General features: G+C 36.4%; 1 protein-coding gene across 6 annotated transcripts in view; it reads right to left on the bottom strand.

The window, feature by feature from the left end:
• Positions 1-14,935, bottom strand: part of HisRS (histidine--tRNA ligase) — a 126,880-nt gene that overhangs the window by 23,676 nt on the left and 88,269 nt on the right. For all 6 annotated transcript variants that reach the window (XM_067091783.1, XM_067091774.1, XM_067091810.1 and 3 more), the window contains 2 exons: positions 6,252-6,509; positions 4,662-4,976 (listed from right to left, as the gene is read on the bottom strand). In XM_067091783.1, coding sequence (XP_066947884.1) covers positions 4,662-4,976; positions 6,252-6,509 — 573 coding nt within the window. The remainder of the gene's footprint in view (positions 1-4,661; positions 4,977-6,251; positions 6,510-14,935) is intronic.

The following is a 14,935-nucleotide window of genomic DNA, read 5'->3' as shown; positions in this document are numbered from 1 at the left end:
ACAGAACCAGTCTTAGAAGCAGACTTCTTAGAGCTAGTTTCATGTGCATGTACCTTGGGGGCTCGCACTCGAGGCTCCCGACACACAAGACCACGGTGGGGTACGTGAAACAGTTCCTGTGTCTGAAGACCAGGGAGAGCCAGCAAGAGATCCCACTGCTTCCCCTGTGGATGGAGGCAGCCCCTTAGAAGTCCCATGGCGGGTCTCCTTAGCAGGGGGAGAGGCAGCCTTCTTCTTCTTTGGCTGGTGAGCCTCAGAAGAAGAAAGGGGAGAGGCTGCAGACAACAAAGTCGAAGACGAAGAAGACAACAATGGCGACACCTAATGACCCCTCTTCTTCGATTTCTTCCTCGACATCATCTTCAGGATGACGGTCAAGTCTCTCATCCAGGAGGGAGCAGCTGGAACCACAGAAGCAGCTGGAACAGCTGGGGCAGCAGGAGCAGCTGGGCAATAGGAACAGCAGGAGCAACCAGAACCGCGAAGGCAGTATGCGGAATGGACACCACATATTGAGGAGCAGGAGCATGCACAGCAGTCTGGTCCATCACCGTTGGGGTCATCAGGGTTGGAAAGTACGTAGATCCCAATGTGGGAACCTTCACAAATACTGTCATAGTCACCGTCGTTGTACTGGTTGTGACAGGAGCATGCGTCACCACAGGCAACTCCTGAGCATGCAATGCCTTCAAGTGCACCAGGATACCTTGAACTGATGGGGTCCCCAGGAGACCCAAGGAGATCCATGACTTATGGAGCTTGGCCGCCTCACAGAGCTCAGCTGCCTGACCTGCAGGAGACAAAGTCGGGTAAGCAGAGGGAGACTCCTCTTGCTCCGAGGGAAAAATTCCCCCTTGGAGCAAGCGGAGGACCCCAAGGAGAGATCATCTTGATATCCCCCCCCAACGATCTTCAACCGACGAAGCGAGTAAAGATGAAGAGGGAGAGATCGCTCCTGAAGGAGAGACAGCCAGGAGAGGAAGTTTGGCAGGAGGGAGAAACGAGGAAGAAAGGTTAGCAACCAAAGGTGTAGTCAGCGGCGTATACCCCTCTGACGACACCTTGAAAGCTTTCCTCCTGTACTGTTTCCTTCTTGTAAACTTCACCCAATGCACAGGCAACCAAGAACGACACTCAGTACAAGTAGAACTAGGGTTACAGTCATGCCTCTGCAGCTTGTGCAGAGGACATGAGGGCCTACGTCAGCGGGTGAGCAGAAGTGAATGCAACCTTTGCCGTCAGCCCCAAGAAAGACTGAGTGACGTCAGCGCCTTCCGCAAAGGTCTAGATGATTAGTGGGTTTGGCTGATGTAATATCAAACACACAAATATCAATCACAAGAACAAGAAAAATAAAAGATCCCACCGAGAACAAGGTGAAAGGGCAGAGTCAGCAAACATGTCTGCATGGAATGACAGCTGAAAGCAAATTGGAATGTTTACATCCGGGCAGGCGGGACTCCCGCCTACCGGTTGGTAGTTAACTGCCTAACTAACTTGTTCAAAAGTTTAATGCCGTTCCAGCTTTGCTGAAAGTAATTACTAATAAAAAGGACCGAGGGTTTGTATATTGGTAGAAACAACTATTGTATAAATGTAAAAATAAAATGCAATACTGTATAATAATGTAAGGTTACAAGGTACTGTAAACATTAAAAGATATAGGAAAGCAGAGTATGAGAGGAAAAGAAAAACACAAAGTATAAACAATTTACGTAACAACATCAGGATTACATATATCATGATAAAGGCAAAGAAGACAAAATACTATGAACATAAAGACAACCAACACTTAGGAAAAAAATATGAAAAATATTTTTTTAAATACGCTTTCATTAAAATGCACTAAAAAGTAAAAAATAATTTTTTTGAGACACACTGGATTTTCTTAGTTAATCATGTCTACAAAAATAAAAGCGTAGCCGCTAAAAATGGAAGGAAATATTACAAGAAATAGAAAATATATTTTTTTTCTGGTAGATTTTTGTTCTATGTTTGGTGCCCATGCATTTCTTTTTGTAGATATGATTAACTGTAAGAAAATCCTGGTGTCTCAAAAAATTATTTTTTATTTTTAGTGCATTTTAATAAAAGTGTTTAAAAATTTTTTTTATTTTTTTATTTTATACTTTTTAGTTTTGACAGAAATTGTAACCAATTTATGACTATAGCTAACGGAATTAAACATAATATCCTGTCGAGCCAAAGAAGGTTTGGAGATTGCGTAAAGTTTATTAACTTATTCTATTGAGTCAATGAAGTTATGAAAAAACTGAAGATACTGGGAGAGGTCACTGTAGGGTCACTAGAGGTCACTGCTGAACTACTGATCATGTAAAGTTGTATTGTCACTGGGATTGAGCAACGATGCAAAATTTCAAGTCCACCAGATGAAGGGAACAGGTCGAAAACTGAGTTACAAGTTATTAACCAAACAGACAAACTGACAGATACAGAAGTCAAGTTAAATAAAAGCATGTAGAAATGGTAGCAGCAGAAAGCCTCTCTAAGGGCACCTTTACCACCCCAAATCTCAACTGCTGCTGAATAGTTTCTCCCCTAGTGAAATGATCAAATTGATTACAATTACAAGTAGCAAATTAAGTTTTTGAACAGATATTAGGACTTCTCCTTAATTATGGCTCAAGTATTTTACATGCTCTATAAATAGTGTATGTATCTAATAAGGCTCTGACTTTTACCATTAGATGTTTTACCAAGTGTATATGAACGGCATATACAGGCAGTCCCCAGTTAATGGCGATCTGGTTTTATGGTGCTTGTTTAACAACGAAAACTGGCAGTTTTCGGTGCCGAAAATCGCCGATTTCTGCTTATCGGCGCCGATAATTGGGTATTGGCGCTGATACATACCTAACAGAGGTGTCGATAACTGAAAATCGGCGCTTTTCGGTGCCGATAAGCCCCGAAAATAGATGAAAATGCACTGAAATTCACCAATTTTCAGTTACTGGCAATTTTCGGTTATCATCACACCCTCAGAACAGAACCACACCGATAACCAGGGACTGCCTGTACCCTGGAAATTTTAGTGCAGTACTATATCTAAATAAGGTTGTAAAAATTTGTTGCACAGTAAAAATCGTACTTGTTCTTGCAGTATACAGTATACTGTATTAATATATTGAAATATATATCAATTATATTATCTTTTTCAAATGATTAAAGGTGCTAACATCTGTCTGGTCAACGACCATAAAAGCAAGCATCATCATGGTATAATAGCAAAAGAATGCATTCTTTTGACCTTTGCTGGTTCTTTAAGCCCAAAATTGTCCTTGCTTTTACTTTTACTCAAACTTTCCCCCTTCTGACTTTATGATGAAGATAATCTGCTGATTTGTATGGTAGTGAAGGTGAGTGCATCAAAGTCCTAAGTTGCCCTTTTCTTTATGTTTCTTACATGCACTGTTTACACTTTGCATTTCTGTGCTTCTGTTTGCTATCCATCTTTTTTTATTTACAATTTTACTAATTTTCTACTTAATACTTTGCTATCCATCTTTTTTTATTTACAATTTTACTAATTTTCTACTTAATACTTTGCTATCCATCTTTTTTTATTTACAATTTTACTAATTTTCTACTTAATACTTTATTTTTTACTTATGCATATACAATATATATTTTTAATGATTAAAATTATTTTAAACAGACGAGTATGACAAATATAAAGAACACTGGGTAATAATTCCATTCTACAAAAGTGTAAACATTAATTAATACAAAGTACTTGCTACTTGTATGTCTTACTTGAACTGGAACATCTACTTCATTTCATCTAAATTTAGCACTAACCTCCTCCCTGCCCACTAGTATTTAGGCATTATCAGCATGAAGTATTTGCTATTGCATGAGACAATATTCTATTTATCACATCAAAAGTACAAAAATGCAATCCCAAAAATGTCATATATACTGCATAATCACAGATGCAACAGCAGCTTTATGGAATACTGTACAGTACTATCATATTAGTAATGGTATTATTCACAAATATTCAAGGTTAAGGTGACAACATGCTACTGTACAGCACTGCCACTTTGCATCAATAAGCTCTAGCGGTATCTTTATGCAGAAGATAATTTTTAAATACTTAACTTCTAGGAGAAACACTTTTAGAGTAAATACGTTAAAAAATACCCTCACTTAAGAAATTCAATCAAACCAAATCATCTGATAAATGAACAACTACAGTGACTATTTAAATCTAATATGTTGATGTCCCAAATTCTAAATCAAGTTCCTACTTGAATTCTTACATACATCAAAGGTATGGATCCATATAGAATTGTACTTCTCACAATAAAATCCAAGGAAAAAATTAAAAATTTTAAGACCACAAGCTTAAAATGGCCCACTAAAGATGTTGAGTTAATTTTCAAAATTACAAACGCATGCTATTACATAATCAAGACAACTGTACCCTGTGTCAATTTTCTAGACCCCACTGTAATTTCCTGAAAGATCCTTTCTTAAATGGGGGTTGGAAAGCCAGCAGATGATACAAACCAGAAAGCAATGCAGCTAGGATTCACATGGACACTGCAAAGAATATTTCACACTCCCTACAGTGTACAAAGCAAGGCATGGCACAAAATGCATACCAACATCATTAACATTTTTAATGCAATACATACCTTTCCAAATTCATCTCGTTGCTTTCGTTCCTGAATGGCGAACAATCGCTCTATCCCAAAACTAACCCCAACACAGGGAACAGTTTTTTTCTTTGGGTCAAACATCCCCACCAGGCCGTCGTAACGTCCACCACCTGCAACACTTCCTACAGTTCCCTCTTCGTTGCTGGTTTGACCAGCAGACAGGACTGCTTCATATATTACTCCAGTATAGTAATCAAGTCCTCTAGCAAGACCCATGTCAAACACCAAGTATGTGTCAACACCTAAATCCTTACAGTAGTCAAAAAGGAGCTTCAAATCTGCTAACCCAGCCTGCAAGAACAATGTTCCTCAAATTTCATCAGCCAGTAAAGACATCATAACTAAGTTTGTAGGAAAGACATATCTGTGGCTACTAAAAAATTCTAATATCAATCACACAGTGCTTGTTTTTGGTTTAAGTTATTGACAAATATCAACTTATTACTAATCACCATACCAAGTTCATGAAAACTGCTTCTGCTGAGCTTTACTTAACTTCAATATGACCATCTCACTGCTAACACCGAATAGTTCCATAAAGTTTCAAGACCTAATGTTCAACAACTGTTTCAAGAATCTTCCATAACAGCTTCGCTTAACCAAATAATTATCGGTCCTTAAAATCTATCTTGATATTAAGAAAGTGGACATATGAGAAGCTATACTAATTTTTCTTATGTAAAACTGGAAAATATTCATCAACTATGCAAATATCTAAATTATTTTTCTTATATTAGCATTCTTGATCTACACAAATTCTCTATTTTTCTGATATTTACAATCTTTGTTTATCCATATCTCACTTATCTTTCTAAGCTTTCTTGATGAGAAAATAAAAAATGAGTTACTAAATTCTGATGAAACAAAAAAAAAGGTTCATATACTTGGATGGTATAACTAAGCTCCAGATCTCACATCAATTACCACCATCTTTCCTTATTATGTAGTTGCACAACGTATTTCTTTTTGTAAATTTGGTGGAAAAACAGAAATAGAAAAATCATTAAGTTTTACAAATTGTGTGTTTTTAGAGATTAACCACATGTGGTGAATGAAAACAAGTATGCAACAAAAAGCAACTGAATCTGATATGGAGCCCTGGGTCCATATGCTTTCTTTGGTTCCTTCTCTGTTACTACTATTCGAACTTATAATCTATATTCTACTGTCAGTGTTCAACTTCTGCTTGGCAGGTGTCCTCTGATCTTTCTATGCCATTTTTCCTTGAGTATTTCTCCATAATTTTCAGGTAATTTTTTCTATATTTATTGCCAGCACAATGGAACCAAATGAAATCTTACAAATATTCTTCAAGCAAGATCTAATTAATATGGTGGTGTGCTAAGCATTTGACTGTAAAGATCTAATTAATATGGTGGTGTGCTAAGCATAACAGTCAACAGTAAAATTCAGATAATGTTTTTCCAGAAGTTTCCTCAAATAAAGGAAAAATAAACTTTAAAGTGAAACAGTAGTTCACAAGAAAACCAACTACTAAAAGTATTTTTAAGACCTTGGAACAACATAAACTTCTTCAGCTCAATCCATTTCATTTTCTAGTCTTACCTGGGATACAGGAGAGTCTTTCAATCTATCATCATTTTTCAGTTTCTCTATAAGCTCTTCTCCACCTGACTGTTGGACATATTCACCAATCAGATCAGCAACTTCACCATCCAATCCCTTCTCTATGACCATTTCTTTCCTGACATCCTCCCATGGTGATTTATCAAGCTTGTCAACAGCTGAACAAATTGGGCGGAATTTTTCTGCTGGTACACCACATGCACCAAAAACACCATCAAGAATTTTCCGATGATTGACCTGGAAGTTGTACAATTCTGTTAACTACATCCATGAATAGATTCTAATGCCCTTTTAAAAAAACTAAAGGTTCAAATCATGTTTTCTAAATATATAAATAAAGCAGTCTTGTCTGGAAACAAATGCACAGTCATTGAAATACCTAGTGATTAAATTTTACTGGAACACAATTTTTTTCTTGAAACAACAAGGCAGGCAGCAATTCAAGGCAAATTATTACAAAACTCCAAGATTAACAATTTAGTTTGTTTGCATGAGTAACTTTAAACATTTAACCTCTCAGGACCCAGTGGTCAGCTCAACTCATGGAGGGTAGATACTTAACCCTTAAACGCCGAGCCTCTATTTACAAAAACGTCTCCCGTATGCTGGCGGCGTTTGGAGAGTTAGCGCCGAAGCGGAAAAAAAGTTTTTTTCAAAAATCACAGCACGCTTAATTTTTAAGATTAAGAGTTCATTTTGGCTCCTTTTTTTGTCATTGCCTGAAGTTTAGTATGCAACCATCAGAAATGAAAAAATATCATTATCATATATAAATATTGAAATATATGACAGCGCAAAAAAATTTTTCATATATAATTTTATACAAATCGCTGTGTGAGCAAAACGGTTGAAGCTAACGGGTTATTTTGTTTTTCTTTGTATTGTACACTAAATTGCGATGATTTTGGAATATAACAAATTGTAAAACGATCAAAGCAACACAGAGAAAATATTATCCCAAAATGACGCATGAATTAAACGCCAACAGAGCGTAAAAAAATTTTTTTTTCAAAAATTCACCATAAATCGAAATATTGTGCTAGAAACTTCCCGTTTGTTGAAAAATGAAGCTAATTGATTGAATATTACTAGACTGTAAGTGTTTTAGCTTACAATTGCAGTTTTCGACCATTTCGGTCAAGTTAAAGTTGACCGAAAGTCGAATTTTTTCTATTTATCGTGATTTATATGAAAATATTTAAGAACTGATAAAAGCTACAACCATGAGTTATTTTCTGTTGTATTGTACATGAAATTGCGCACATTTTCATATATAAAACTTTAAGTAACGATTAATATAAAAAGGTGTAAATATTACGACAATGTGACGAAAGAATTTCTGAGATGTTCGGCCGAGTTACCGCGCAGACGTAAGGAAAATGTTTTTTTCAAAAATTCACCAAAAATAGAAATATTGTGCTAGAGACTTCCAATTTATTGCAAAATGAAGGTAAACGATTGAATATTACTAGAATGTAAGAGTTTTAGCTTACAATTGCATTGTTTTACCATTTCGGTCGAGTTAAAGTTGACCGAAGGTTGAAATTTTGGCAGTTATCGTAGTTTATGTGAAAATATTTCAAAACTGATAAAAGCTACAACCATGAGCTATTTTCTGTTGTATTCTACATGAAATTGCGCACATTTTCATATATAAAAGTTTATGTAACGACTAATGTAAAATGATGCAAACATTACAACAACGTGTGAAAGAATTTCTGAGATGTTCGCCGAGTTACGCAACGCAGACGTAAGGAAAAAGTTTTTTTTCAGAAATTCACCATAAATCGAAATATTGTGCTAGAGACTTCCAATTGGTTGCAAAATGAAGGTACATGATTGAATATTACTAGAATGTAAGCGTTTTAGCTTATAATTGCATTTTTTTACCATTTCGGTCGAGTTAAAGTTGACCGAAGGTTGAAATTTTGGCAGTTATCGTGATTTATATGAAAATATTTCAAAACTGATAAAAGCTACAACCATGAGTTATTTCCTGTTGTATTCTAAATGAAATTGCGCACATTTCCATATATAAAACTTTATGTAACGACTAATATAAAACGAAGCAAACATTACGACAACGTGACGAAAGAATTTCTGGCGCGGACGTAAGGAAAAAGTTTTTTCAAAAATTCACCATAAATCGAAATATTGTGCTAGAGACTTCCAATTGGTTGCAAAATGAAGGTAAATGATTGAATATTACTAGAATGTAAGAGTTTTAGCTTACAATTGCGTTTTTTTACCATTTCGGTCGAGTCAAAGTTGACCGAAGGTTGAAATTTTGGCAGTTATCGTGGTTTATATGAAAATATTTCCAAACTGATAAAAGCTACAACCATGGGTTGTATTTTGCTGTATTTTACATGAAATTGCGCACATTTTCATATATAAAACTTTATGTAATGACTAATATAGAACAGTGCAAAAATTACGACAAAATGACGAAAGAATTTCTGAAATTTTTGGCGAGTTACAGCGAGCGTAAGAAAAAGTTTTTTTCAAAAATTCACCATAAATCGAAATATTGTGCTAGAGACTTCCAATTTGTTGTAAAATGAAGGTACAAGATTGAATATTACTAGAATGTAAGAGTTTTGGCTTACAATTGCGTTTTTCGACCATTTCGGTCGAGTTAAAGTTGACCGAAGATTGAAATTTTTTGTAGTCGACGTACGGTACGTCCACTTGGCACCCAACAGACAATTTTAGTCGACGTATGATACGTCCAGTAGGCGTTTAAGGGTTAAATTACCCAGGCTGTCAAAAAAATGCAAAAATAAAAAGTTTATACATTGCTATATGTTCATATCATCTCTTGGGAGGTAGTGTACACTTATATACATTCATATTTAAAGCTAATTGGGATCTATATAACATGCATTCTGATAACTGAAAGTCTCTCGGATACTTTTATTTTCAACATACATTCTATTAGTTTTTTATTCATGTACCAAGTATTTTGGCTTTCTTATTATTATTATACTCTTTTCTTTTTTTATGTTTCTACTTCATTCCTTTTACTCTTAACATATACCGGGTGTTTCAAAATTAGAGCCCCCCCTCCACAGAACAAATGGAAAGTTATGAAGTTTTCTGCTGTAGCCTATCTCCAAGTACATTATTTTAAGTTTCTATTAAGCTATTTTTCATTTTACATTTCTTGTATTTTCAGACTGAGTGACGGACTTAGATACAGCCATGGCTAACGACTCAGAGGAAATCAGATGGATTGACCGAATCCGAGGCTATAACCTTCAGAGAGGCCAGGGATACTGGCACATCTTTCATTTCACATTCCTGGATAGCTAAATACATTAAAAGAGATGAATCCTTTGTTAAAAGAAACTGGAACAAAACTACATATGACTGTCATCGCGAAAAGAGTGAGAATCTTGGAAGGCCTAAATTCCTTTCTCAGGGGTCAAAAGACATTATAGCTGAGGCAGTGGGTAGACCAAGAAAGTCTTTATGTAAATTAGCGCTTGAACTAGAAAGAAAAAGGGGAAAGAAGAGAAGTTATAGTGCTGTATATCGTAAGTTGAAAAAATCTGGTATCAAGCCATTTCATGTTATCAGCAAGCCCAACATCACTCAGCAACAGAGAGAAGACCATGCATGGTTTTGTGGTTCATTCTTAAAGATTGGGATGAAGCTGACTTTCTCCATGTTGCTGCATCAGATGAATTCTTCATTTACACAGTCAGGAAGCCAAATCATAAAAAAGACATCATTTGGGCTGCAAAGTTGGATGATATCAGCGATGATGTGCGCTATCGCCAAGTTTTGAAATTTCCTGAATGTTTGGGAATTTTTCTCTGTTTCACAGCCAAACGGTTAATGTGGATCATCAAAGAAAAAGGACAGTCATGGAATGGCAAATACTTCAGAGAAACTGTGCTTACTCGTGGAATATTTCCTTTCCTCAAAGATCCTGAAAATGTGTTATCTGTTGAAGAAGTCAAATTTTTGCATGATAAGGCACCATGTTTCAAGGCTCTTCAGACACAGGAGCTGCTTCGAAACAGTGGTATCGATTTCTTCTCGTCAAGTGAGTTTCCAGGTAGCTCCCCTGACCTTAATGTGTGTGAAAACACTGGTAGTATCTTAAAGGATCATGTTGAAGTGTGCACAGTGAACTATGATGGTATACCAAGCCTCGACGACCTGCGAAGAGAGGTGACCGAAGTGCTCAGGGAAATGGAGCTTGAGTCTCAGCTTTTTTGCCATTTGCTGAAATCATACCCCTCAAGAATGCAGGCTGTGGTAAAGGCAGATGGAGGCCACACAAAATATTAAATACTCAGAGAGAAACTTAAATAAATACCTGTTCTGAATTACTTTTGTTTTTGTCCATATCAATTTTAGTTTATGCTGTAGAGGGAGCCTCTAATTTCGAAACACCCGGTACATGGGAGCTTCTTAAAAAGCAAGAACCCATTTGTTACATGGCTGGCTTACACTGCATTCATTTTACCTATTACTTTTTGGCTTCTTTCTCCTATACCATTTATTTTAGTACTGTACTGGTTACTTCATTGTCCTTCTCTGATACACTGCTAAGTTTCTAAATATTTCAATGGCAACACAGGTACATGTGCACCGTTGCTCTACTTCTGACGAAGCCTATTTATTTGAGTCATATTTATAATGAGTCATTTTTTTCCTCAATAACAATTATCTATGCAATAAATATTGGTACTGTTGGAAGTAGTTCAATACCCAAAACATCCAACCAAACTTTTTCTTTCCTTCCTTTGCTAAGATATTTTAATAAATCTCCACAGCTTCATGTCTCATTAAAAGTTTTGGATATAAGTCCTTCTTGATGTTACAAAACTGACGGCTAGGCATCATACAATGATATATCACATCCAGCATTATCTGTATTGTTTGTTCTCAGCATTGTGTGACCACCCACAGATGCCTGGAAGTCCTAAAACTTTCCATAGTACACTACAACTTCCATGAAATAAGTACCTTCCATTAAAGTATACCCTTGTTAAGACAAACATACAGGTCTTGGACATTAATTATAATGCCACATCAGAAACCACAATTTCCCTCTACTTCAGTATCAAGTCCAGTGCTTTGTGTACTGCAGGAATACCGCAGTGTTCTTGATAAATGGGAATCCATAAAGACCGTCAACAGTCTCCCTTAGAGCTAGGAAAAACTAGTTAAAGCAAGGTAGCAGGAGTGTAATCTTGACACAACATTATGACTTTCACAGTCCAGTGTTCGGTGTTCAAAAAACCAGCTCTTGTATGATTAACTACATATAACTAGCATCAGTTTCATGTAAGACCAGTATTGCCTATAATGACAATATATAGTAAGCTCTCCTTTGCTTAAGAGATGAAGTTAAAAATTTACTTAACTTCAGCAGCATTTGCTGCTGAAGTTAACATTTTCCCTTACCATTGCTGGTAAGTCCTAAATGTACTGTACAATAAAACAAACACTAAGTAGTAAAAAATTTTATACAAACAATTTTGAGTTTCCTTTAGTTAAATCTTTGGGATTAATCATAAGGATACATAGTATTGCTAAGTATGAAAGGCCTTTGGATCAAACGGGTAACGACCTACGAGTGCTCCTCATTACCTCTCTCTCCTAGATCAGTGACTTACTGTTCTTCACATGAGTGGGTTCTTAACATTCTACCAGGTGGTTTGCCTTTGGCAGAGGTTGTCACCAGCTCTGGTTGGTTCATCCGTACTCTTTGGTGTGTTTCAGTTTTTAATGTTCACCACATGTAAAGCATGATGACAAACAATGATGAAAAGGAGTGAGACCTTCTAGGAGCTCTCCACCTTGAACCCTTCAGCAGAACTCCATTCCCTGAATGGGGTTGACCACTTTGCTCCTTATAGTTTCCCTGAATACTCAGTTAGCAATTTGGGAGAGATGCTTGATTCCACTGCTACTTATTATCAACTTGCGTGATTCAGCCTTGTTGTCCTCATCTACCTCTCAGCCTAAGTCATCTTATCATCCATAGACCTCTATACAGTGTCAAAGATCTTTCATGCTGCCATGTCCTTAGGATTTGAATTAAGGACAGAGAAGTCTTTCCTAAGGCCATTGCTAGCACCACACTGCCCTTTGGTAGGTCTGAGAGTACCTGTGTTGGTCCTGTTCACCACATCTTTGAACTGCAGACTACTACCACAATGTTCTCTGTAGCTGGATCCAATGGCTTGGGTGGTGGACACCAAGCTCTATAGGATGAATTAGATGTCTACTCTTTTCCACCTTTGGTCCGCTGAGACAAGCCCAGATGAAGTACAGAAATATCATGACTATTTAGATAAGTCTCATCTCCCCCTATGGCCCTAATTAGAGTGGTTTCTGGACATCCTAGACCTCACTAGTGGCAACCCGAAACCACTTACCACTTGGAGGGGACTCTTTCAGCAGCACCACTTCTAATGATTTCACAATCATCCAGAAATCTTCCATTGGGGAGAAAGGCACAAGGTTTTCATTGTGCAGTAATTTGTTCTAGAAGTTTACAATGTCATGGCAAACACTCCTGAGCAGGGTCCACCACATCTTCCCTTTGAGTGTTCCCTTTCCTTGAATACATGCAAACTCCTTTGGCAGGTCTGGGGGATATCTTTGCTGGATCTAATAGTACTGTTCTCATAATTGGATCCAGTAACTTGGGCAATAAATGCCATGTCCTAGAATAGAGACAGCCTAAACGACTACAGTAAACCCCTCGTATTCGCAGGAGATGCGTTGCAGAAGGCCCCCCCCCCAATAGTTAAAATCCACGAATACTGTATTATCCTATTACTGTATTAACCTTTGAAATTATATTATTATCATAATTTCAAAGTCATCTTAAACATTAGTACCCTTAAAAACATATACATATGTACTTCTAAGCCTTCCAGCCAATGCAGAGAGAGTGAGTTACCACTTCGACTTATATTAAACAAGGCTGGCGAGAGAGAGAGAGAGAGAGAGAGAGAGAGAGAGAGAGAGAGAGAGAGAGAGAGAGAGAGAGAGAGAGAGTTTATCTCTTTAATCCCTCTGACAACAAAAAAAAATTAAAAATTTTTGTTTTTTGTCTTCCAAAGGTGTAATATCTTTACTGCACATTTTTGAGAGAGAGAGAGAGAGAGAGAGAGAGAGAGAGAGAGAGAGAGAGAGAGAGAGAGAGAGAATAACGACTTACAATATCAAAAGATTGAAATCTTTTGGCTTCTGAGGGCAACAATCCTTCCTCTCCGACCAATATGTCAAACTGTCAAGTAAACTGACATTTACTCTCACCCCTTCTTTCTCAAGCCGAGGATAAAAAAGACTAGGAATCACTATTTGTTTGTTTAAAATGTTAACAAATTTATTACACAAATGCATGGAAAATACTATATTACATATATTATTATTATTATTATTACTTAATCTTACTAATCTTAATATTTGAAAATTAGTACTTATCAGGCAAATCATTATTTATCATACAAAAGAAACATACGTCCATATTACATCAGATAAATTCTCTTCTCTAAATAAGAGAGAGAGAGAGAGAGAGAGAGAGAGAGAGAGAGAGAGAGAGAGAGAGAGAGAGAGAGAGAGAGAGAGAGATTATTATTTTTACTTAATGTTATTAAACTTAACCCTTAAACGCCTGTTGGGCGTAGCAAACGTCGACTAAAATTGTCTGTTGAATGCCGAGTGGGCGTAGCAAACGTTGACTACAAAAATTTCAACCTTCGGTCAACTTTGACTCGACCGAAATGGTCGAAAAACGCAATTGTAAGCTAAAACTCTTACATTCTAGTAATATTCAATCATGTACCTTCATTTTGCAACAAATTGGAAGTCTCTAGCACAATATTTCGATTTATGGTGAATTTTTGAAAAAAACTTTTTTCTTACGCCCGCACGGTAACTCGGCCAAAAATTTCAGAAATTCTTTCATCATTTTGTCGTAATTTTTGCACTGTTCTATATTAGTCGTTACATAAAGTTTTATATATGAAAATGTGCACAATTTCATGTACAATACAACAGAAAATAAATCATGGTTGTAGCTTTTATCAGTTTTGAAATATTTTCATATAAATCACGATAACTGCCAAAATTTCAACCGTCGGTCAACTTTGACTTCGACCGAAATGGTAAAAAAAACGCAATTGTAAGCTAAAACTCTTACATTCTAGTAATATTCAATCATTTACCTTCATTTTGCAACCAATTGGAAGTCTCTAGCACAATATTTCGATTTATGGTGAATTTTTAAAAAAACTTTTTTCCTTACGTCCGTGCCAGAAATTCTTTCACACATTGTCGTAATGTTTGCACTGTTTTATATTAATCGTTACATAAAGTTTTATATATGGAAATGTGCGCAATTTCATGCAGAATACAACAGAAAATAACTCATGGTTGTAGCTTTTATCAGTTTTGAAATATTTTCATATAAATCACGATAACTGCCAAAATTTCAACCTTCGGTCAACTTTAACTCGACCGAAATGGTAAAAACGCAATTATAAGCTAAAACTCTTACATTCTAGTAATATTCAATCATGTACCTTCATTTTGCAACAAACTGGAAGTCTCTAGCACAATATTTTGATTTATGGTGAATTTCTGAAAAAAAAAAAAAAATTTTTCCTTACGTCTCTGCCATGTAACTC

This window comes from Macrobrachium rosenbergii, chromosome 4 (genome assembly GCF_040412425.1).
Source record: "Macrobrachium rosenbergii isolate ZJJX-2024 chromosome 4, ASM4041242v1, whole genome shotgun sequence".
NCBI classification, from domain to species: Eukaryota; Metazoa; Arthropoda; class Malacostraca; order Decapoda; family Palaemonidae; genus Macrobrachium; species Macrobrachium rosenbergii.
The sequence above is the reverse complement of the archived record's forward strand: the minus strand, read 5'-3'. Positions and strand labels throughout refer to the sequence as shown.